The sequence below is a fragment of the Fistularia commersonii genome, chromosome 11 (genome assembly GCF_037954325.1).
Source record: "Fistularia commersonii isolate RoL2024-O1a breed Wild chromosome 11, RoL_Fcom_v1.0, whole genome shotgun sequence".
Classification (NCBI taxonomy): domain Eukaryota; kingdom Metazoa; phylum Chordata; class Actinopteri; order Syngnathiformes; family Fistulariidae; genus Fistularia; species Fistularia commersonii.
The window spans coordinates 90,607-115,230 of record NC_141294.1 but is presented as its reverse complement, the minus strand read 5'-3'; the positions used below and the strand labels follow the sequence as shown (position 1 = coordinate 115,230).

Genomic DNA, 24,624 nt, shown 5'->3' with positions numbered 1-24,624 from the left:
GGGATGTGGCGAATACGACCTCGGCTTTTTGAGTCGGTTCTGAACATTATCCGAGTGCCTTATACCCAGCCGCTCTGGTGCGCTGACGCTGACCGAAGCCGCATCGTCGATCGCACGTCGGGATGAACTCACACGTTGTTTCTGCTCCGCTCAGTCCTTCTCTCGCCCCGTTTTCATACACCGCCATCACCGACAGATGGTATTCCGTGTTGGAGCTGAGATGCTGCAACACCACTGAAGTCTCCTGACCGTCTACCTCGGCCTGGGGAGCAGAGGGGATGATGAAAATGATGACTCTGAGATGAATTTTGAAAAGAAGTGATGACAGGAGACGGGGAATGAAAGACACTGGGTGTGGTGGCTTCAAGCAATTCTTGTCATCCCGAAATAAATGCAGAACAGTTGAGTCGGTCGGGCCCGAGCCAGTTGGAAAGGCCTCCCCGCATGCAGCGCCTTAACATCTGGCCACTGCACACCACACTAAGCAAAAGATTAAACGCTTTCTGAGGTCAAATGCTGAGGAAAAAAGAAAAAAAAAAAGAAAAAAACTAGCGGTGCCTGGATCGGCCAGAGGATCATTATCGGCGTGGACATTCTGGGCAGGAATGGGAGGATGATACCTCGGGAGGAATGATATAGACTGAGTTCATTCTCATCGCCGGCGGAGAGATGCAATTTCACTTTCAGCCACCCGACATGACGACAAAAGAAAAACAAAAAAAAGCACATTAACCGATGTCCAAAATTGTGTCGCAACCCAATCCATTTGGACGGGGCGATGATTTACAGTAGATCGCTGCCCACCGTCCGTCCTATGAACCAAAGCCGCAGCACATATTTCAACGTTTCGGGTGAGCGTTGGACTTTCTGTATCCAAACCATAATTAAATGATGAGCGGTGGCTCATCACTCTAAATTTAGTCATTAAGGTTAAAAAAAGGCAATGCTTTTTCTGTCTTGGAAGTAATGCTGAGCTCTCCGCAGCCTGAAGCGATGAGGCCTTTCCAACAGATGTTGGCAACAATAACCCAGTAAGTGCATGACAAGCGCAGCTATTTAACAGCAATATATATTATTGTTAATGTAATACTTCTTATCAAAGCATGATTGAATTAAAACAACAAATCCTGCGCTAACTCTCCCCTGCACTAGTTTCACTCCGCGTCTGTGTAAACAAATTTAACTGAGGGAAGTCGATCGAAAAAGAAGCGTGGCTAATTGTCAACGGCTGTCAATAGCAAGCCATGTGTTAAGTCGCTAATGTCTGTTTATCCGCTGGTAAAATTGATTATATGAGTCTGTGAGCATCGACTGGCTTCACACACAAAAGTTATTGTAGTCCAGTAGATCTGTCTGTCAGGCAGACAATAAACACTTTTGTATCGATAGATTGGCAATATATGGCAGCATGGGACAAGCGCTCTATAGAAGACGTAATAAAGTTGCTGGCTGGTTATAAAGCACGATGATGGTTCTTCACCAAGTTCCAAATATCCTTCCAATAAAAAAGACAAAAACAAACACTGATCGCGGCATTTGGGATCGACGACACAAAGTGTCACTGGCTTGAGTTTTTTCATGATGAGGGCCCATTCGGTATTCTAGGTTTTACAGAATTAATGTTTTTTTTTGTTAGCTTTAAATCAAAGTCTGTAAGCAAAAGCAAAAACACACGAAATGCTGAAAATAAGAGATATTTCCACACATTTTAAAGGAACGTTGGCGTTCGTTAGCGGTACGGCGGGCGGCGCTGAGAGGGTAACACGTGTAAATTCGACTCTGAGCCGTCGGGTCTGTATTGCATGACAACGAAACACTGGAGCATGTTTTTCTTCCCTCCCGGGGGCCGGTCAGCCGGCCCATCCAAGAAGTCCATAAGGATCCTGCAGGGTTTATAAGTCACAAGAATGTCGGAGATTTATTTTGCTGCCGAAACCACAGAGTGATTTATACATCTGCGCGTGACAGCTCGCCAATGAAACGGTTTTCGACCTGGAATTATGCGTTTGCATTCGCTCGTATTATTTTTCAGGCAGTCAGAGCTGCATTCTGTCAAACGGCCCGTTCAAAGTATCTTAAAAGTGAAACATGACCGGTCCTTTCCAATTCCTGCCTCTCAAAGCATCGAAGAATCTGCAACAAGAGCTCAGAAGTGTGCTTCTCGCCTTCCTCCACGTTCCCCTTATCCTATGATTTCATGAAACACTGGTCAGAATATGAAGAGTCTCCTAACAATGCACGCTCGTAACTAAAAAACGACTTTCCGAGCATCGAGACATTTAGCGGAGATTCACAGCAGAGCACAAACTCACCTCCTGTTGTAACCCTCCGCGCACGGGGTAATAAACCACAGCATATTTCTTCACGTTGCCAGGGGCGTGGCTCCAGCTGACCCGAAAGCCCCGGGCCGTCACCTCCGACGTCGCCAAGTCTGCTGGCGCCCCGATCTCCTCCGGTGGCTGCTCTGAAAAAGCGGAAGAAAAAAAAAGAAAAAGCAAAGGATGAGAACAGGTTGCATCAGATAATATAAAAATTATTCCACCGAGCAGAACTCGCATGGGGACGGGCGCGAATTAATGAGATGCTGGTGAGAACAGGGGAATTTAATGAAACAGTCAACTTCTTATTCAGCTCTGCAGACGACACCAGGCCTGCACTTCAGAATACTCAATATTTTCATTGCATAAAAAAAAAAAAAAAAGAATTAAAACAAAATAACAGAATTTCTGTTTATTCTAGTTTCTTATAAGCCGTTTTCAAACTTTCCTTTCCTCTGATAAAAAAAAGCACAGCATTATGCCAGTCATTGTCATCTGCATGACCAGAGAACCCTAAAGGGTTCACTGCTGATCTCGGGGTTACATTTTAATTAGCCTGATACGGCGGCGCTTATTAAGCTACAGGAGGCCATTGTTTGTTTTTTTTGCTTTGCTTTTTCAAGGGGGGTTTTCAAGACACAAAGCCGCCATCGCTTACTGTTTACTACAATACTCGAGATATAATTAAACCACATTAAGTGGAATTTAGTTTGTCATAAATTGTCATTCTTCTTCTGAGTCTACCCTCATCCAGTAGGTGTGGGCAGGGAGAAGGAAGAAGGAGATCTTTTCCTGAAATAATCAGCCCATGATTTGTTTTTGGCAGCGTGAGGAGCCACAATCCTCACCCTGTCGAAATAGAAGAGGCTGGATTTGCCGCTCAAATGCAACCCGTATGGCTGGATCCAGAAGATCCAGTGGATCCAGTGGATCCACTGGATCCACTGGATCTTCTGGATCCGCTGTCGTTTGGAGAATCATTTGAGCAAGCGTTAAGTGGAGCCGCGATGATCACTCCGCAAATCAGTAGGTATAATCGTCAATATAATGAAGATTAATGCAGGTGCTACAGGGCGCTGTGCACTTATTGCACTGCCGTACGTGCACAGAAATGCACCGGTGAGACGCTGCGCATACATAAGTGCTCGACGGGCCGCGCCGTCGATGCAGTCCTGCAGACAAACTGGAATCATTTCAACCTTAATAATGGCCAAATGAAAAATAAATCATCCTTAAAAACCCGAATCTGTTAAAACGCACTCCGCCGGCATGCAAAGGAGAGGCTGCGTAGCCGACGTAAAACACGTCCCCTTAGAATTTTGCACAAAGAAGTTCAGGGTCTCACTGGGAATCGTATCGGTTCAGGCTGCCGTGTAATTAATGAGGTAGAAATGCGAGCTCAGGCTCATCATGTAATGCGTTGTATCTATTAACACCACACTGGCCACAGGGAGATGAGCTGACCGGTGACGCCGTGGTGTAGCTCGTGGGGACGCTTCAAATACAGAAACTAACAATCCCTGCGTTTTACAACAAGTCCCGTGGTCCCCTTACGCTGCTTGATGTCCTTGTCTTGCTGCTCCACTTGCTCGCAGACCGTTCTGGTCAGTCCCTCCACAATGGAGCTCATTATGTTGAAGTCGGCCACATTGTAGACGTGGCCGGTGTCTGGATCGGAGGCGATGGAGCGCAGCTCGTTCTCGTCGGCGTTCTTCACACCTGGAGAGGGGGGCGGCTTACAAGTCAGCGTCACAAAATGGATAAAGCTCAAAACGACATCTAAATATTGATGAGGAGTTTGTTGACTCGACCGCCTCCCGGGCTGGTTGACATGGAGCTCCTGGATGCTCCATGATCTGAAAAGAAGCACTGCAGGTCCTTCCCTCTGGTGACTGCAGGCAGGATGCAGGCTTTGTGCACTACATTTTTTCATCTCGCCAGGTACTTTGGGATTGTGTGTGTGTGTGTGTGTGTGTGTGTGTGTGTGTGTGTGAATGAGAGACTCTGCATTTCATTTGTGCCTCTGAGCTGTGTGCCTGATTTTTATGTTGTTCTTTACTGGCCCTGCGATTTTTATCTCCTCGGGTTTGTACGGCGATTTGGCCAATGCGCATTTTCTCTTTAAATGTGTGTAATATAATTTGACGACTGACTTCTGTGCGGCAGGACCGTGACGTCTACCCGACTTCATTGGGATCATTCGGCAGAACGGAGTGGTTTCAAGACAACGTGGCACAAATACGACCCCTTCCGAAGGCGCCCCTTCTCACCGATTGCAAACAACTCGATGCCGGCGTTGTGCAGCGATTCGGCAGGTGGAATGACGTCGTCCTGGGATTTCCCGTCCGTAATAAGGATCCCGATCTTGGGGACGCCGACCCGCGCCCCAGACTCCGGCTTGAAACAGTTCTCCAGGATATAGTTCAATGCAAGACCTGGAAAAGGCAAGGGATGAAGGAGGAGACACCACAGAGGTCAGGAGGAGCCGAGGAGGACGCAGCGATGCAGCTCGACAGGAGCCGACGGAGATTTAAAGGTTGAACACGATGAGAATGAAATACAGAAGGACCTCGACTCTTCCAGTTCAATTCCAACCGTGACCGAGCTCAAAACGCAACTTGCTCGTACATCAAACTGAATTTCCCCTTTGAAATGAATTGAATTGCTACGCATCCGTTCCGGCCCTTGTTTTGGTGTCATGTTTTAAATGTAAAAATCGACTTTATAGATGACAAATAATGAATGAAAAATAATAATTCATGATAAAAGGGAGTTTTAAGATGCTCAATCGCTCAAGTAAACTTATGCTGAGCTCACACCTTAAGATTTTCACACTGGCAGACTTCAAACCCAAAGTCAGGAGGAAATCTTAGGAGCCTTACTGGAATCATCTCGGCCGTGAGGTAAAAGGTGCCATCCGAGCGGTCTTAGATCTGTTCCTGGTCTTGGTCTTACGATGACATCAAACATGTTTGACATTGTTTCAAGTCACTGAGTTTCTGTGGTGACGTCACACAATCTACAAGCAGACAATGATACCCAGAGCGGTATTGGCTGCAGAGACGGTATTTGTCTGCAGGAGGGATGAAGGTGTTTTTTCTCCAGACTACCATGAGTGGTGGCGCGCCCCACTGTTTGTGAACGCCACATCCTGGACACGTCGGTGTTAAACGCTCACGCCGCTCGCTCCTAACTCGGATCTGGGCTCCAATCACACAGCGAAAAATCTAGCGAGCGGCTCGGGTCCCGGACAACTCACGGGTCGATGCACTCGTAAGTCAAGGTTCAGCCGTTCGAACAGCAGTTTGAAAGCAACTGTGAGATCCGGTACCTGTGAGGGTGTTTCCTCCTTTGTAAGGTAAGTTCTTGACAGCTTCGATCACGGCATCTTTAGTGGTGAAGGCGTTCAGATGCCACTCTATCCTGGGGTCTCCGCTGTACTGAGCCAGACCTGCACCCGGGCACAAAGTAAGTCCAGCATGTTATGGCAACATCCCAGAGACGCGTCATGTTGTGCGTGCGGCACTGAAAGAAATGCGGTTATTCAAAAGGCGGACGATTTCGGGAGTTCACGAAACCATAATGGTCGCCGGGACCCACCGATCCTTGTTTTGTCGAAGCCGACGTCGAAGGCATTGACCAGATTTTCCAGGAACACCCGCACCAGCCGGAAGTTGAGCCGACCGATACTCCACGAACCGTCCACCAGGATGACGATGTCGGCTATGGCTTGGGTGTGGCAAACAAACTGGTCGGCTGCGAGGAGGAGAAAACACACTCACTGGAACAGACATTTTGATGCGCGGGCGTCTCTGGGGCGACGCGCTAAACACCTGCTGTTCGCACAGCAAGGATTTAAAAGGAAATTAACTGAATAATAGCAAAAGGGAGCAGGGATTTCTGTACAAAGTCTATCTAATGCAACCTAACTCGGTGCAAAATGAGTTTTATGGCATATTCAGTCTGCAGCGGGTCCTGCGTGCGTTTAATGAGTGTCCAAAACAAAAAGCAATCTTCAGCCCCCCCTTTTCGTTATAAATTAAAATTGTTCTCAACACAAGCGGCTAGAAAACATTCATTTGGATAACTTCAAGTAGGAAATTTTAAAAGGAGGAAGACATGAGTCAATAATGGGGAAAACACGCGCACGCACACACACACACACACACACACACTTGGGCACAACACATAAACGACAAATAGCATCCTCTCTGCCTGTCACACTCGCTCATTTGTTATTTATCATCTATTGTTTTTAATTTCTGATCATTAAATCAAGTCAGTCACGGTTTATAACGACACGGCAGCAAAACCTTAAAATAAAATGAGTGTGTAGGGAACAGGTCGTAGTGGCACGATGAGTCACCATCATATCATCTTAATGACTCATTGCCAAGTTCCATTAATTAACATGAGGTCACATTTTTTTGGACATGGAATGCATTGTTTTGTTACCATGGTGGTATTTATTCATTAATTCAGTATCCATAGGCTCCGGCGTCCCCCGAGACCCTGAGTGCAGGATTAGCAGCAGAAGATGGATGGATGGATGGATGGATGGATGGATGGATGGATGGATGGATGGATGGATGGATGGATGGATGGATGGATGGATGGATGGATTGATGGATGGATGGATTGATGGATTGATGGCTTTTATTCCTTCATTCACATCTCTTAATAGACTTGCATGCATTCACTCCCTCATTCTCGTCTGGACACTTTTGGGTCTATGCTGAACCTCCTGAGTGTGTTTGGACAGCGGGAGGGAGAACGTGGGGTTTCCACACAGAAAGGGAGGCGTAAGCGCAGGCCTGTAGCTGGCTTAGAGAAAAGGTTCTATTCACTTTCCTCCTTATCGGACAGTATTATCTTTGGCGCCACATAAAAATGGAAAGCGGCGCCCATCCGCACGGATGATGTCGTCCTGGAAGAGCGAAAAGCACTTGTGTAACAGCAGCCGGCAGAGCGAACCCTCCCCCCGACACTTCTGAGGAGGCATACAGGCCACAGACGCCGCCGCCGGTGGCTTTTAGCTTCCATTTATTTTTTTGTGTTTTTCATGTATTCTGGCATGGGACTGCACGAGATGGAAAAGAAGGATTCGGGCGGACCGGAACTCGCCCGAGCCGTGACGGATGCGACGCGAGAAAAACTGGGTGACGGTCGCATGAAAAATATGAAAATGTTACTGAGACAGCAGAAAAGAGGCCGATGGTCAGGTTCGAGCCATTAACAAATCGGGCGTCCCAATTATGTCCTGCGTCTTTCCTTTTTCCATTTCTAAATCGCCTTGAATCAAGTCACCGTATTTTGTTGCTCAATTTATTGCGGTTTAAGTGACTTTCCCGTCAATGCGTAAAGCGGCCACGCTCTTCCTAACAGAGAGTGGCTGTGAGCGAACCCCTGAAATATCAAACGCCTTCTGCACGGGGGGAAGCGTCGCTTTGCCATTATCTCGCTGCGGATCGTCAAAGTCGGAAACCACAAAACTCCGTCCTCGCGTGCCGTCGGCTCCTCGGGGTTCACCACATACGGACGGTTGAAGGGCGACCCCGTCATCGATAACGTGCGCTGCACGTGCGGACAGAGGATCTGTCTCTGCTCGGCCACGGCACTGGCCCGACCTCGCGGCGAGGACAGGAAAAAGAAAGACCTTCTATGGCTCATCCTGCCGACAACAAGCAACAACATAATGTCCAATGGGAGTCGGAAGATGCAGGCCGACTCACCGGGACTCTGCAAAATTACAGCCAATCACAGCGGCCTGAGCTACTTGATCCCTGACAAGATCAGCACAGGTCTGAGCCCTTCAGCAAAACGCCGTTTCCAGAAGTCTGGACACAGCGTAAGCCTCAGGCCTTTAGAGGCCATCAGCAGACCTTGTCTCAGGATCCCTCTAAACTATAGAGCATCACCGCTCCTCTGCGAGGCAAAGTGGCCAAACACACTCGACGTGAGCTAACCCTAACCCTAACCCTAACCCTAACTCAAGCAGAGATCCGTCCCGTGCTGGTTAATACTTCTCACGTATTTATGGAAGGCGTCGCTCTGACCAATGAGTCGGATGTAAAGCACGCCAGCGGAGAGCAGAACGTTCATTCTTAATGTGAAACATAAATATCGCAAAGTCGGAAGAGACACCTTGTCTGTCGGAGAAGCGGAGAAGCTTCCCTTTTTTTTTTTTTTTTAAGTGCTTTTCCAGACAGAGCCGTCCGTCTGCTGCCTGGATTCTGTCTGACTGTTTGAACCGTCCGTCTGCTGGCAGACGACAGATGACGGAGGGAGAGAAGACAACCAGGTCAGGAGAAAGCCAATGACAATTTCATGGTGTTCAAATGGATGATACAACTGGGACGAAAACCATAAAATATTTCTTTGCGGCGGCCAGGTAACATCTGCCGACCGCCATAGGCCATTTGTTGCCGGGAGGGTGGCGACACACTGAATTCATCAAAATCGAGTGAACAGAGGAGAAAAGACAGAGGAACAATGGAGAACCAACACTTAGAAAAGGCCCTTCTTTTTGGCTGCCCAGTGGCCTCTGAGAGGCCGACATCTTATTACTCAAAAAGACTCGCTCAGAGGAGGTAGAGGACACGGAAAGTCCACAGGAAAGACATCCCTGCGTTTCGATGCTCGGTCATCTTTCCACCGGAATTGGGCCGAATTTCACAGAAGACAAAAAAAACGACGATACAGTCGAATAGGCTTGGAAGTCAAATGCACCAGAGATGTTTGTCTCTTTCTGCTGTTGGGTGACGCTCAGGAGGAAGTCAGGCAGGTAACAAGCAGAGGAAAGCCACAGGCCGAGCACACCAGTGACAGCTGCGGGCAGTTTGGCCGCGCAATTATTATTCAACAAGTCAAAGTTGCATTGCCGTGGAGGTGAAAAGCCATGGAGGCGGATGAAATAAAGGGTAAACGGGGTAAATACAGCTCACTGGCTGCTCCAAAGTCCTTTGTTGGCAGGGCAGTGAGAAAGTCGTTGAAGTGCATTTAAAAGTGGTGTTTTACAAGTGGACCAATAATGAGATGAGAGGTTGTACATCCTCACTGGAGCACCAGGGGCTGCAGAAGAGGCTGCTGTTTACATGGCTGTGGGATTGGAAAGATGAAGATATCGGCAAAGAGTCTTGGGTTTTTAGTCCAAGGAGGGGAGGAAGAGAGAGCAATGCGTTGCTAAGATTCTGAATGTCAAATCAATTAAAATGCCACGCAAACGTGAAGAGGAACATGCCCTGCGGAGAACCCCAATTATATTTAATGACAGAATGATGACAACAATCAGCCGGCAAAGTCTCTTTAATACCTTAAAAAAAGGACGATTAGAAGTCAACACAAACTAATAATGTTATAATTATTGCACAAACGGACGACTTAGCTAATTGTAAAATTAGATATATAGATATCTGACAAGCATAAAAACTCCCATCATTGCAATATGCTTAGATCCTCATGTCAGCGGAGCTTAAACCATCTTGAAATCAGCCACATGAAGTTCGTCACAGCGTGACTATTCTGTATCATGTCTTATCTGAAGATACACGTCCGATGGAAAATTAGCGACACGACCGCCGGGACCAAAAAAGAAAGACAAGCCGTGCAAATCGGCAGTTAAGGAAAAGCACAATGTAAGCTAATGGAATATCAAGTGCCGCGGACGTGGGTGTAATGTTTGAACGTCTTTCAGTCCACCACTTTCATTCAACACTCTAAATTGTGCAAAAAAACTACATTGGGCAAGCTTAAAATTCAAGTTCCCATCCCAAGTGGAACACGGAGAGCAAACAGTACTTCAGTGGAGTAGATAAATGCAGTGAAATGACAACTGGATTTATTGAGCGAGTCTGTTCTATTGATGAAGAGCAAAGCGAGATGTGTTTGAGCAGGTAAACAGCGTCACTGCCACCAAGGCGCAGCCATGGTAACCAGCACGATGAAGATGCTGCGCTCTCCGAGCGGCAGGTATAGGTCACTGTAGCTTCCGTCACCCAGACAGGCTAAGTAAGGAGAAAAAGCTACAATTTTGAGGAGAAACTGGGGCACGGTAACATTATCCGCCAACGTCTGCCCAATTATTGCAACAGGAGCTGTTATCCACTCCAAACTAGCACATACAGTGCCGTTCGTCTGTGGGCTCCCTGCACTCAAGTCACCTGTTTCTTCTTGCGCCGTTACCTTGAGACGCGACATTCGTCAGAGGTCTGTTTTACGTCTGCGTTCCACGCCGACTCTGTTTGTCACGGTTCATAGTTTCCAGTTCAGTCCAGAGCTTCCTTGTTTAAGTCTTTTTTCAAGAAAACTTCACTACGGAGAGACCGGAGAGACCGGCGAGCCGGCGGTCCTTCCTGTTCCTGCCTTGGAAAGCCAAAGATTTCGGTAAAACGCACCAAATAACTAATGATAGTCAGGTCAGTCCTTAGACTTCATGAGATCCCCCTCAATACTTCAGACCTTCGGGGTTGTTAATGCAACACACACACAAACACACCATAGATGCGGGCAAAAAAAACAACCTTTCTGCTGATTATTCCAACCAGTGATTGCACTAGTTCCTCACTCAAAAATCCTCGTCACCAGCTTTGGCAATTTTATCAATCTGGACTCTGGCAGCAGATGTTGGCCGGTTCAGTTGAACAAATTGCAATCATCTTATGCATGAAATTTCCAAGTTGATTCCCTCAGCGATTTGGAGAGTGCAATGAAACCGCATCCCATTTACTATGGCGATAACGGCGCAGCATCCAAAGAAATAAACGCGGTGCAAGGCCGCGCATACAAACACGCACGTGCTCCCCGGCGGCGGATGTCAGAGGGATCTTTCTCGCGCTCGCTGCAGAAATGTCCTGTCCCTTCTCTTCTCTGCCCTCTTTCCAGGCAGCGGAAGGCCGGTCAAAAGTCACCCGCTCCCCATGAGTTCCACCGTATCCCTTTTGCTCTTCTCATCGCGGCACTTACTCCTGCATTCAAGAGCAAACGTAGGAGAGGACGCCGCGGAGGACGGCGCATCCCGCATGAAGGCAAAAAACATTTTTTGGGATAAAACAGCAGAGATATTTGCAGGATTCGGTGACGGCTCTCGACTTCCCTCTCCCTACTGAGAGAGGGAATTAGTTTGGCACCAACACCCGGGGGAAACCGCGATGGCGATTAAACAAATGTAAATTTCTTATATTGTGTGCTCGGAGAAATTGTTTGACGCTCTCTTTGGATTATTATTTGATATATATCCATTTAAGGATATCTATTACGGAATGTGCAGTTGCTGTTTCAGCGAGAAGAAAAACGCCCGATGAACTGATACACAATTTGCATTTAACTGGAGCGTATATTCACGCTTAGCAAAAAGGTTTAGGCTAATTGTCACGTTGTCACACTCAGCCATAAAAGCAAGGGCCCCGAAACAGGAGACGCTCACTCGGCCATTACTTATTTTATCACACATATGTGTTTTGCTAATGTCACATATCAAAATACCTTCTGTTCAAAGAGCCTTCTGAGAACATTTCACTTTATGAACTTGGACTCTGGGCAAGAGGAAAACAATTTCGCTGACAATAAGCACGAAAGCCTAAAAGTCCCTTGATTGCACTAACACAGTCACCTTCAAGCATTTAAGCATTTTATGGCGAGCGGAGTTTGGTTTATCAGAATATTACTGCTGAACTCTGGAGTTGGATGAACTGCGTTTGAACCTGATTTGCATAGAGGCACATGATTAGCCGCGGCGCTGCCATCGCTGATCCTATTTGCATGCGGCTCCACCATTGGATGAACACCATCGAAAATTGGCATGCAGGCACATGGCTGCAGAGACCGTCCACCTGGTGTTCATGAGTGAGCGAACGAACATGTTTTACAATGCACGGCGGAGACTGAAGAGCGCTGGGAAGGTATATGAGCGACTGCAGGACAATTGAATTAACCCTTGTGGGAGGGGAGAAACGGCTATTAAAAATCCGTCTTCAACAATGAAGCCGTTGTCGCATTCTGCCTTCGCTGGTAGAGAAAACAGACAGAGTGCGAGAAAAACGCAAAGCAGAGACAGCGAGCGAGAACGCAAGGAGAGCCGGTGGAACTTATGGGTGGATCTTCTCAGCCCACCCTGTCACATAATGTCACCGATGTGTAACTTCTACAAACACACACACACAAGCAGAGGTGCATGACTGAAGCTTTAGGGAGAAAAAAATGTGTCCATTATCATCGACCGCCAAGTGCTGCGACAGGACGTTGGGGGGCTTTTTCCCCTGGCGGTGATATTTCCCTGTGTTCAGTTTGAGTTTTACTCGTCCAATAAAAATGGCAATTCAAGAAGTGTCCATGATACAAGATAATGTGTGTGTGTGTGTGTGTGTGTGTGTACATATATATATATATATATATATATATATATATATACCTATAAAAATCGAGGAGCGAGTGTGAAAGCACGTAAATCTCATCCTCCATGTTTCCTTCCACTGTAGTCGTGCACACTGGCTGCAGGACCTTTCTGGCTTCTGCTATATTATATCATATTAGCATCTTCTGGGGTTCATTCAGAATATTCAGGTTCTCCAACTGTATGGGAACGTATCATCTAAATTGTTGCACAACAATTTAGATAACAGTATCCATCCATTTCTTAAATTTCTTTTTAATATTGTGGTCATTTAAATGCACCAATGCACTAAAATGGTACAGCGGAGCATCATCAGTGTCATGTCAAAATATAACTAAATTAAGACCTGTTGCCATGAAGCTTTAAATGGTTGATAATGATCTACCATTTTGCTCATTTTGGTTTTATTGGCATTCTGATAATATACTGCTCTGTACTGTTTTGAGTGTAAAAGTAAGAGACAGCAGATAATAAGTCACCGTGGAAGAGACCCTTGAAAGAACTGCTAAAAATCCTAATAATAAGAGTGTTTTTTCAAACAGAGATGTTAACCTTCTAAATGAGTCTGGCTAACATGCTTATATTAAGAGGGAGGGAGATATTTTTATTAGTTTGACAGTGAGGTTTGTTTCTGCAGCCACCGCATCTAAAATGAAAAAAAAAAGAAAAAGAAATGCAGTTTCAAGGCCCGGCTGGTGAGTACGAGATCTCTGTGTGTTGTGGTGGTTAAGGAGTGCTTCAGAACACGGTGGTTCCGGTGTTGCAGTGATAAAAAACAAAACAAAACAAGCTAACAAAAAAAAAAAACACTTTCTGACGGCTTTTCAAATGAATTTTCCACTTTTCAAACATCGACATTCTTGCCAGGCACATGAAACAACAACAAGACTATTATTAAGACTCCCACCTCATAATATTTCTAGGCATCTGAAGAAGCCATGCAGAGATCATGTTTCCTATTAACTGGAGACCATGACAAGGACCGTCGTCTGAAGGGTCACCACGGTATTCTTAAAACATTATTATCAAGCCCCCCCCCCCACATTTTCCCGCTCCCTCTCTGTGGTTCTTCCCGACCGGCCTCGATTTTTCACCGACCTCAAGTTATCCGAGGATCGGACGTGGCGCGCTGTCATTTCAATCTCTCCCCTGTTGGGTTTCATTTCCGACCGCTGCCGTTGCGTCTCTGAGGCTGGAATAACGCTGGGAACGATGACCGGCGGGCAGATAGATGCACCGCGGCGGCAGCGGAATCTCAGAGAGCGCTTCGCTGATTCCCGCCACTGACAGTCAATGACGGGCGGATCAGCGTTTAAAGCGGCACTTCACCTCGGCGATCTGGCTAGTTCAGCAAGGGAATAGTTGATCGCTTATCTGTAACAGCCGTTTGAGACTTCCCCCCTGCACGGTTTAAGACCAGCGGCCATCGCTTGGCGGTCAGAAGTCCGGGAAAGAACTCTTAGGCCGAACCACGGAAAACAAACTGTCCTTTTGTTTTTTACCCAGATAAATAAAAACTACAGTTGAATCGTCAACGGCTTCGTAGCCGCCTGAGCGGAGGAACCTGATAGACGGCGACTCCAACTTCAAGACTTTCTTTCTTTAATTGGCTCTTTTTCCCAATCAGCTGGCTGAGGACCAGCACGCCTGTCATTTGCTCAGCTCGACAACCTCCGTCACTCATTCACATTCAGCGTCGAGGCCGGCGGGCACACGCGTGTGCGTGTTACTGGCGTGACCCGGTGGGTTTTAAGGTGTAATCTGACAGATGTATTTAGACAGTCTGTCAGCGACCTTTCCCCGCTCGGCCTGCTGATCTTTGTCTTGTTCGGTTCCACCTCACTGAAAACACAGACCTTCTGGCCAAACAGACACTTTATATGCCGACTAGGACGCGCCGAGCAGACGTTCTCTCTTTGCTTTTCCGTCCGTGTCTCCACCTCGACTTGTCTCCTTCAGCCCCGCTTATCGTTCTCTAATCTCTCTGTCGGATTTTCACTCGCACACACGTACTTGTTGACCGGCGCCGCTTTGTGTTTCACAAATTGAGCCCCTCCTATCAAAGCCGGTTATCTTTGAGGCCCGTGTACATATTGTAAACATTTCAGACACGACTCACCCCCGAGCAAACACTCTGTGAGTCACTCGGCAGTCGGATGCCGGCTAATTATTGATCTGCAAAGGAGATGCGGGACTTTGCGGAGCAACGCAGCCTTCATCTTTCTGCTCCTTCGTGTCTTTATGTCGAAATCGAGCATAGATTGCTACTGGCCTGTGAAAAAAACAAACATTTATTAGCTAAATTAAAGCCAACCTACAGACTTGTGGTGGAAAAAGATAAATCAAACCGGCAAACTGTGGAAAGCATTGGTCGTATGTCTTTCTTTAGCCAGAACGTGGCTAATTATTGATCCTGCAAAAGGGAAGCGGGAGTTTGCAGTCGAGCACAGCCCTCATTGCTTTGCTCCTTTGTGTCTCTCTGTCCAAATTAAGCACAAATTGCTGCTGCTTTTCAAAAAAGAAAAAAAAAAAAAAAAGGCGGAATACATTTGTTTACTGAATATAACTTCACCTGATAGCGGTGTGGTGAAAAAAGAAGATAAGCAAACAAGCAGGCTGTGTTCAGGGTTTGTTGGGGCTCAGTTCGTCATCACCAACAGCTGGAAAAACTGTCCAAAAGGTGCTCTGGCTTCAGAAAGGGGGAGCTGGGACGAACACTACCAACTCACAGAGGCTTTTTGGTGAATCTCAAACAGTGCTTTTCAGCTCAGATGGGCTTTGTCCACAATATGAAGTCAGTGCTGGAGGAGATTCCAGAGGGGGAGACAAAGGGGCGGGAGACTCAAAACTGAGAAAGAGGGAATGCGATGGAAACAGAAAGAGGGAAAGGAGCTCGGGGAGACGATGGAAGACGGTGGGACAGAAGGCGGAGGAAAGAGATTATGTGGTGCAGACCAATAGAGGTAGCTTCAACCATTTGATAAAACATTGAGGGGGTTCGCTAAGGAAAGCAAAACTACTGTGAAGTTGGAGATGTTCGGAGATGGAGATTGGGTCCAAAAGCCCCACGAGGCTTCCTGATCGGTGTCGTCGAGCTCCTTCCTGCTCGTTAAACGGCGTCTCTCAAATGTCACAGATTGTGATCCGCAGACATCTGCGGCTGTCAGCGTGCTACGAAGGAAAGAGGGACACCGCAGCAGGACTCGGGCCAGGAAGTGGACGGCAATTATTCAATCTGACCTCTAAGCTTACAGAGTCCTTGCCACTAATGACCCAAATGCCATTAGCACATCCATGTTAGCCACTGTGCTACAATTAGCGCAACTCAGCCATGAACTCCAACGCTTAATTGAGGGCAAGGACAGACGTCTGGCAAGTGCTGAGACCACACACACACACACACACACAAACACACACACACACACGCACACACGCACACACGCACACACGCACACACACACACGTCCAAGTGAATGATGTTTAACCTGTTCCTGTGTGTCTGCATTCATATCCAGTGTGTGTGTGTGTGTGTGTGTTTGTGTGTGTGTGTATGAAAAGGGTATTTCTTGATTTGTCTGAAAAGGAATAACTCACAAGTTGGCAAATGTCCAGAGAAAATCCTTGAACACAAATTGCCAAGATGGAAAGAGCGGAACGTGAAAAACGCCTAGTGGACGTCGGTCTTTTTTTATACCGTGAGTGGTTTCTTTGCCGCATCACTTCTTTAAGGTTTACATTAATTCTGTCTCTTTAAAGACTTCCCTGTCCCTCAAACCCCTGCCACGCCTCTGCTCTGCCCCCCGACAACTCATATTCAAACTGCATTTCCACATCATCTGCGAAGCTCATTTAGGACGTCGATTTTAAGTTTCTCTGAGCTTTTCATTTATGCAGCCAACTATTTCTCTCTGCTTTGAAACGGTGAAATAATATGTCAAACTTCTTCTCCGGTCATGAATGTGTTTTTGTCCTTTTCCTTCAGGGTAAGAGATGAGCTGAGAAGATGTGCGATATAAATACTGCATACGAATATATTTAGTGGTACCGTTGTTCTGTGCGATCTGTGACGTGACAAATACTCTGATAGATTAATATCAAAGATATTAGATATTAAGCAGGCAAAAAGGGGGAAGAAACACGGCAAAGACCGAAAACCTCCAGGTCACGAAAAAAGTCTTACTGGTGCAGTCCGAGCCGTCTAGCAGACTAGCGGTCGGACTTTCATTATCCGTTCTGTTTTTGACGTCATTCGGAGACCTGCGAGCGTTGGCTCACTCATTCACGCGTCACATAGTGACATACAACCATTTCACATCTCAGTCACATGGAGAGCGCACACAGAAAAGCCTGCTGTTGCCATCCAACCGAGGACCTTCTCATGCCGAGGCAGAAAGCGCTGACCGCCGCGCCACCGTGTCGCCCGCGGTTGCACTTCAAATTTCCAAATAACTGCATATTCATATTTTGTAGATGTTTTTTTATGGGGAAGGAAATGGAGGTTGCATTTAAATCTGGAATCGGTCCCCTCCTCCCTCCAATAAAATGCAGGATGTTAGAAATATTTTCATGGTATTTCTACTCTTGGAGGAGGAATCTTCAAAACTTGTACAGAAAAGGTATTGATTTTAACAGAGTTTTCCTTTTTTCCATATTTCATTCGGTACATATTGCAGTAACTGAGGGAGCCTCTCTCCTCTCCACATGATGCTCATTCTGGTGTTTGTCTTCAATACAAAACGGGTACGGGGGAACTTTGTAGAAAATCCGCGCGGGTAGAAACTATTTTACGCCTTCTTTTCATCTGCAACTGTTAAGGCAGTATGAGCAGAGCTTGTGGCCGGAAAAGCGGCGTGTCTGTGGGCTTTCCTCCCTCCTCCAGACCTCGGTCACTTTGCTTCAGATCATTTTGAGGCACATTAGCGGAGGCCGGGTCGGGGGTGCACGGGGGTTCAGCATTTTAAATAACCACGAGATAGTGAGTGTGATCAGAAGATGAGATGTATGACGTGGGATGAGCGTGCAGCTCCTGCATTTCTACTCCGTACGCCGCTGCAGCACGTTCACATTCAAATAGCACGCCGCGCCGCCGGCTAGGAATCAAATCTGCGCCTGCCCTTGCAGATGGAGGTCCTCTGTTATTTTGTGATGTAAGGCGTATGCACGCATGTATGCACGCACGCACACACACACACCTGCAGGTAAAAAACACATTGGAGGCAGGCAGACAGCGAACTGATAGAATGCCGGTTCAAGGTGAGAGACACGACATTGGGGGAAATCAAACGAGGTTTGCATCACGTGCTCAACGGGGTTTCACTCACTCCAACCAACCTTGGTGGTTTGTGATAACTAGCATCATTTGGGCTTTCCAGGAGCGGGGAGGCTTCGGTCACTTTCCTCTTAACGGATGTGTGATGGTTTTGAACCCATCCAAACCCACAGTGGGGGAGGTGGGGTGGGAGGCAGCATCTCAGACCGTTACCACGGCAACAATTGTTGACATTAAGACAACACAGTTATTAAGGATGGGAATGAACGCTATTTATAAAGAGCGCACAGAATTCCACACATCCAGGCAAAGAAATAAAGGATGAATCCGTAACTCGTTTTCCCTTCTAATCTCTCCAGGTGTGTGTTTGTTGCCCTCCTGCAGACGTGACGGACAATAGCAGACTCTCCCGCTCTTTATCACCATCAGACCACTGAATGTCAACGGTATCTCATTGGCCTCCGGTTCAACTTTAACTGTGTGTGGGTTCCCTTGGGCTACCTCTGTGTCTGAGAGTGTGTGTGTGTGTGTGTGTGTGTGTGTGTGTGTGTGTGTGTGTGTGTGCGCGTGCGTGCGTATGTGTTGCGTTCTGGTCTGAAGCTTCACTCAGCTCTCAAGCAGTGAGGAAGCCAACACTCCACTCACATCCTATTAGCTAATATATGTATTGAAAAAGGCACTGTAGCATAGTGGGAAAGAGAAGCTTTTGGCCTTTATTGCTCAATGATTTCCATTTGTGTGTGTGTGTGTGCGTGTGTGTGTGTGTGCATCCACTTGCACTCACACAGACACTTCTGGCTAGTGGCTCTGATTGCTTCAAGTGACGGCTGAAACAACGTAAGTGAACCGTTTAATGAGTCGATTAGTATCAATATCATAGCCGGTCTACTTTAAGTGCTTGTACTTCTGGAGAGTTCTTGAAAGACCCCATTGATCAAATTTAAACATATGCGATAACGCTTTCCAATCAGCTGAATATAGAGCTATGAAATAAAATGGGACAACAGATGCTCTTGGGAGAACAAATACATGGCACATCCAGACCCCCACAGCTCAACACGAGCCTGAAACAGAATTTAACCCTGATTTCAGAGAATCCTGTCCTGCAGGATTATACAGCAGTCCATGAGGTACGGCGTATGTGTAGCCGCGGTTGACGGGCAACAGCCGTGGCTATTAACGCTGGAGGATTCTGGCCCACAGATATGTTACAGATGGTCAAGAAAACACACACACACACACACACACACACACACACACACACACACACACACACACACACACACACACACACACACACACACACACACACACACACACACACACACACACGCACGTCCCCTCTGATCTAATATTACACAGCTGTCCAAATACTGGCTATTACTTTTGAGGAAACATTGGTTAGGGCCAGTTTCCAATGAAAATACATTACTGTACATTACACTAATGGTTTTGTTCTTGCTTTGATAAGCAAAACGGTAATATTTATTGTTATTAGCTGCAGAATTCTTTCCTCTCTTTGTTTTGGATGGAGCTCAAATGCAATCGGCAGCAAAGACTAAATGCAGTTGAGCGCTGATCATAAATCTGTGGCTTTTGAAGCTTTTATTTCATGCCAAATGTCTTTTTTTTGATAGTTATTAAAACTAACAGGTAACCTGGGAGAAGAAAGGTGGGACGACGTGCAAGGGGTCTTATTTGTTCAAAAGTGAGAGACGGCACGTTTCCTTTCGACTTGGATTCACATTTAGCATAATGACAGGGAAACGCAGAGCAAAACATCCAGTCCAGATGCAACGGTACAAAAATCCCACAAACAAATAGTGTCCGCTTGTTACACGGCTGAAGAAAATATAGATTTTGTCCCCTGTTTCAAGTATTTATGACTGAAACACCAGGCTATGAGGGCATAGAACATATGCAAATCAAGGACAGCACTTTCAATGTCCATTCCATCATGTATCATTATATTTGCATTTTTATACTTTTTGGGTTTAATTGTACAGTGTTTTCTCCCAGTAATATTTAAATATGCGCAATATGTTCCTTGTGCTCTGCCCGCACAATTTCCCATTTGAGGGATCAATAATATACATTCTTGTCTCTTCTATGTCATGGGGAACCTGAGACTTGCAGTCCCAGCCCTCGTGCATTTCCCATGCCTATTTTCCCAAATCCAAAGCGTGTGCGTGTTTTACGAATGAAAAGATCCTTTTTGGCGAAATGAAACCAATCGACCCTTAAAGCATCGCTAGCCAGGTAAGTTTTACCTGGTTTTTCACTTGAAATGTTCTCAATTCATCATTTCACCTGGATATATTGTCTTATTGCGCATTTCTTGTAGAAAATGGTGTTACTGTGACCTTGACGTTTGACTTCAGGAATAGTTTATTCAAGGTGTTGCCAAGGGCTCCGGCCGACGACCCGGCCTTCACGTCGTTTAAGAAGAAGCGTAGAAATAAGCAACCGTGCGATAAAACCATGAAAACAGCCACGCCTTGAAGGAAAAAAGGCTGTTGAAAACTGCCAAACTGACTCAACATGCTGTGAAAACTCCTGGAGTGACATCATGCTAGCAGTAGAATCCCCGGCTCCTGGCTCCTCGTCTCGGTCCAAACTCGGCAAGAGCTCGCTTGGAGTTATGAGAATAAGCACAAAAAGTCACGCACTAAAAACGCCACTTTGTAATGCAGTTGATTCAGGAGCAGGAAGAGGGCTGAGGACAGACCCCGCTCCGCTTTCCGCTTGGGGAGCGGCTTAAATCTAATCACATATTATCGCTTTTTGTTCATTATTAAGTAAACAGGAGGCCTGTTTTTTCTGGAGTGAACATACATATATATATGTGTACTTTTTATTCAGTGCAGTAATACGCAGAGTCTATTACCATCCTGCCTTCAGCCAAGTAACTGGTTAAGATAAAAGCAGTCGCCAAATGAGTTATCAGCAATAGTAAGAATAGAAAGGTGTATTTTCTGCCTCTTTCTTTTTTTTGCCCCTGATGCCTTCCGACTTCCCCGACCGTCTGCTGAATGTTTCGTTAAAAGGATCGATTTCTGCATGTGCTCTTTAACAGTGGCACGTTTTCCTCGCTTGCATATGGATGCGGTGAAATCGAGCTTCGGGAAAAACAGCACAAATTATTTTGTATGTGATCATTTCCGGAGTCGGTTCCGGGGGTCTTGAGCCGTGTTTTTACTCTTATTACCGGATGACCGTTAACATGAATGAGGATGAGGTAAGTGTCCTCCATTTTCTTCTTTTGATGATCCTTGATGACGAATGAGCTCGCTGATTTAACATGACGACGACAACGCCCCACACCGGGAGACGAGCGGTTTCGGTAGGGACGGGTTCTGTTTGCCGAGCGCAGATGACATTAATCTTCACACAAAAGGGAATGCGGCACCCGGCAAAACCGACCCTTTCTTCTTTACTTTCAGCACAGCAGTTTACGGGTTTAGAATCTTCCTGGCACCTTCACCGCCCCACCGGCCCCGCAGACAATGACACGGCAAGGACAGGCATTAAGAGCTGACATTCCGGAAGAAAACTCATATTCCACACGGGAGTCGCCGACCGATCACTCGATTCATCAACTTTTGAGGCGGGGACCTACAAATGAGCGGGATCGATAGGGGCAACTCGGCCGGACTGCTAACCGCAAGCCGAGGCAACTACAAAAAAAAAAAAAAAACTTAAAAAAATGTTTTCAAAGTCAAAGTCAGTCAATGGCAACTGGGGGAGAGAAAATGAGTTTCAGTTAAAGCCCGCAAAATAAACGGTCTGTGTTTAGCTGAGAGACGTCTGTATTTGCCACTTGCCGCTGCAAGAGGGTTCCGAGTCATTTGTAGAGAACTGTAGGAACAACAGCGGGAGATTAAGGTGGTTATTTTACTGAAAAAGAAGGAGACTTCCTTCGAGAAAAGCCACCCTTCCCTTCAAGTAACTGCAAGGAAAACTCAGTTCAACCAACGGTCACAAACTGACCACGACGTTGACATTTACTGTCGACCAGAGACACGAGAGACAACCTGGAAATGCCCTTATTGTCACATTCAGCTCTACATAAACGACAACATTAGCGAAATGTGACCGCTGCATTGGACCCATCTATTCTTATCATGGAAGCACTGTGAGCAGAAGGTAGCTAAGGAGTAGCGCCAGGGGAGCGGTAAGGGCTTCGGTGTCTTGCTCAACAAGACTTGGACGGACCAGAGGAACCAGGAATCCGACCGGTTCGAACCATTCGGTTCCTAGGACGACCCCTCGAATCCCCGCGCCACGCCACCCCTCTCATCTAAGGCCATCTGTGGCGAGTTCAATGTTGTCCTTTTCTTCCCTGCTTCTATTTAGTCTTTTTTTTTTCCTCACAATGTTGCCAGCAGCCATCACGAGTCACCCAACAGAGGAGGTACGGGGGGGCCAGGGAGACCAGGTGTTAATGAAAGGCTTTGTAAACAAGCCATCCCGACATAAAAGAACATTGATTACTGCTGAGGAACAAAGCAGGAAGGGACTGGGTTAGCACTGCTAAAATAGAAGTATAACACACACACACACACACATCTCACCAGGATGCTAATATCATCAGTTGAGGCTAAATGTGTACACACACACATTCACAGCATGGCAAGAGATGTTTCACAAAAAAACAGCGGCATTAGTTTCACAGCGAGACACGATGGCGGCCACGACGGCACACAAAGGCACATCATCATCATCCCAGGAGATACGAGAAGAAACGCTGATCAAGGTGACCTCGGCTGGACCACTGGTGGAAGGAACTGGAGATCGGGAAAAGTTCTCTATGTCCACAAACTGGGTTGAAAATGTCTTTCTGGACGTTTGGACAAATTGTTCAAGTGCTTTTTTCCGTGTCATATCCAAACAGTAGAAAACAATTCTAAAAACAGCGTTTGCTTTGATTCGCTATCCCATCTCCGAACATGTCCATAAAAATGATAAGCACTCATAGGCAAAATAAAAACTTCAAAAAAGAGTGCAGACTAATTTAAACCATTTCCAAAAGTTGCACCTTCCTGAATAATTGAGATCACGCGGGGTGATAAACGATCCAAATAACCCTTGAGGTGCTCATTAATAATACACCAGGCACCCTCCACTGCTGAGCCAATGGGATTTGGTCCCTGTGCGTGTTTGAGCTCTCAATGCGATCGAGAGTTGTGGCACAAACACGTCTTTCAAAGAATAAAATAAACCCGTATTCATACCTCGCCAGATGTTTGAGATTTCTCTGATTAGAACTGAAATTAGCAGCTCGAACCATCCAAACACAAAAAATCCTCTTACGAGCAATTATTCCTGAAGAGTCTCTTAAATCCAAGGCTATTCCAGTAAAACCTGCAGACACAAATCCGTACAACTGGATACACCTGAAGAGAAACAAAATGAACACCTATTATCAATTCGATGAAAATAATGTTCTATTGTATTCACTTCTTTATGAAAAGAGTCATAAACATGGCACGCCGTCTGTCCTGGCCGTCGTTGGGCGAGAGGCGGGGTTCACCCAGGACCGGTCGCCGACCGAAAACAGTGTCACATCGCAAACCCCCACCCACCCACCCACCCACACACACACGCACACACACACACACGCACACACACACACACGCACACACACACACACACACACACACAACCAATGAAAAGTGCTGAACACAGAATGCCGAACCGCAACTGTTTCACTTCTGTGATTGATATTTGAATGCTAGACAAAAGGAAAATAAAGACGTCCCCGTCGGATGGGAGTCAAAAACCCGTTTGGGCTCCGATCCGAAGAAGGCGGGTGTTTTCTTCACGTCTAATTCGGAAAACAAACCCAACTCAGACAGCCTGCATCGGTGGAAGTGAGATTTATGAGTTTGTGCTCTGCTAATCCAAATGATATCACAGGTGACTACTTTCATTTCTCTTTTTTTATCCTTTTATATAACCACGAGCTGGCTCTAATATAGATATATTTGGTGTTTTTACGCTCGCTGGCTACTTCATTAAGTCCAGCGAATCCAATCCAAAGCAATCCAAACAAATCTTCAGTGTATTTCACTTTTATGAAGTGACAACTTGTTGCGTTAGCGACCGTTCATGAATTATTGAACTTCACCATGATGCAACGGCTGCCAAAATGACTAAAACACTTGCAAATTATTAGTTATGTGCTATTTTATGTTATAATGTCATCGTACGAAACAGAAATAAATGATTCTAAGTTGCTGAAATTGCACAAATAGATGGTCCGGTAAGAAATCCTTAATCCCATGGCGGACTACAAAGTTTCAACTGGGATTAAAGGGCCTTGTTAAGAGAATTAAATGTGGTTTAATGATTGTCTTTCGGCAGTAGCACGCTCCATGATGCGTGCGAGAACACCTTCTGTTCAATGCTGAGGTGACAGCGGGTTAAGGGAAGGGTTAACGTCATCTGTAATAGCCTGTCCTGCTCAGAGCCAGAAAAATGACAGAGCCGGAAAAATGGAATGGGTTCCAGTCCAGTTCAGCAGCAAATTGCATTAAGAATAATAGACACGATTCTTTGACTTGAATGGCGTACGACGAAACGGAACAATGGCATTCTCGTAAAAGCCAGTATTTACGTTAAAGACGGCGAACCGACTCAACAGTGAA

General features: G+C 46.3%; 1 protein-coding gene across 2 annotated transcripts in view; it reads right to left on the bottom strand.

Annotated features, from left to right (window-relative positions):
* The window catches only part of col14a1a (collagen, type XIV, alpha 1a), a 137,584-nt gene that overhangs the window by 94,649 nt on the left and 18,311 nt on the right, over window positions 1-24,624 (bottom strand). For both annotated transcript variants that reach the window (XM_086155966.1, XM_086155965.1), the window contains exons 6-11: window positions 5,919-6,074; window positions 5,650-5,769; window positions 4,589-4,753; window positions 3,873-4,037; window positions 2,313-2,464; window positions 133-262 (exon numbers count right to left, since the gene is read on the bottom strand). In XM_086155966.1, the coding sequence (XP_086012092.1) occupies window positions 133-262; window positions 2,313-2,464; window positions 3,873-4,037; window positions 4,589-4,753; window positions 5,650-5,769; window positions 5,919-6,074 (888 nt within the window). The remainder of the gene's footprint in view (window positions 1-132; window positions 263-2,312; window positions 2,465-3,872; window positions 4,038-4,588; window positions 4,754-5,649; window positions 5,770-5,918; window positions 6,075-24,624) is intronic.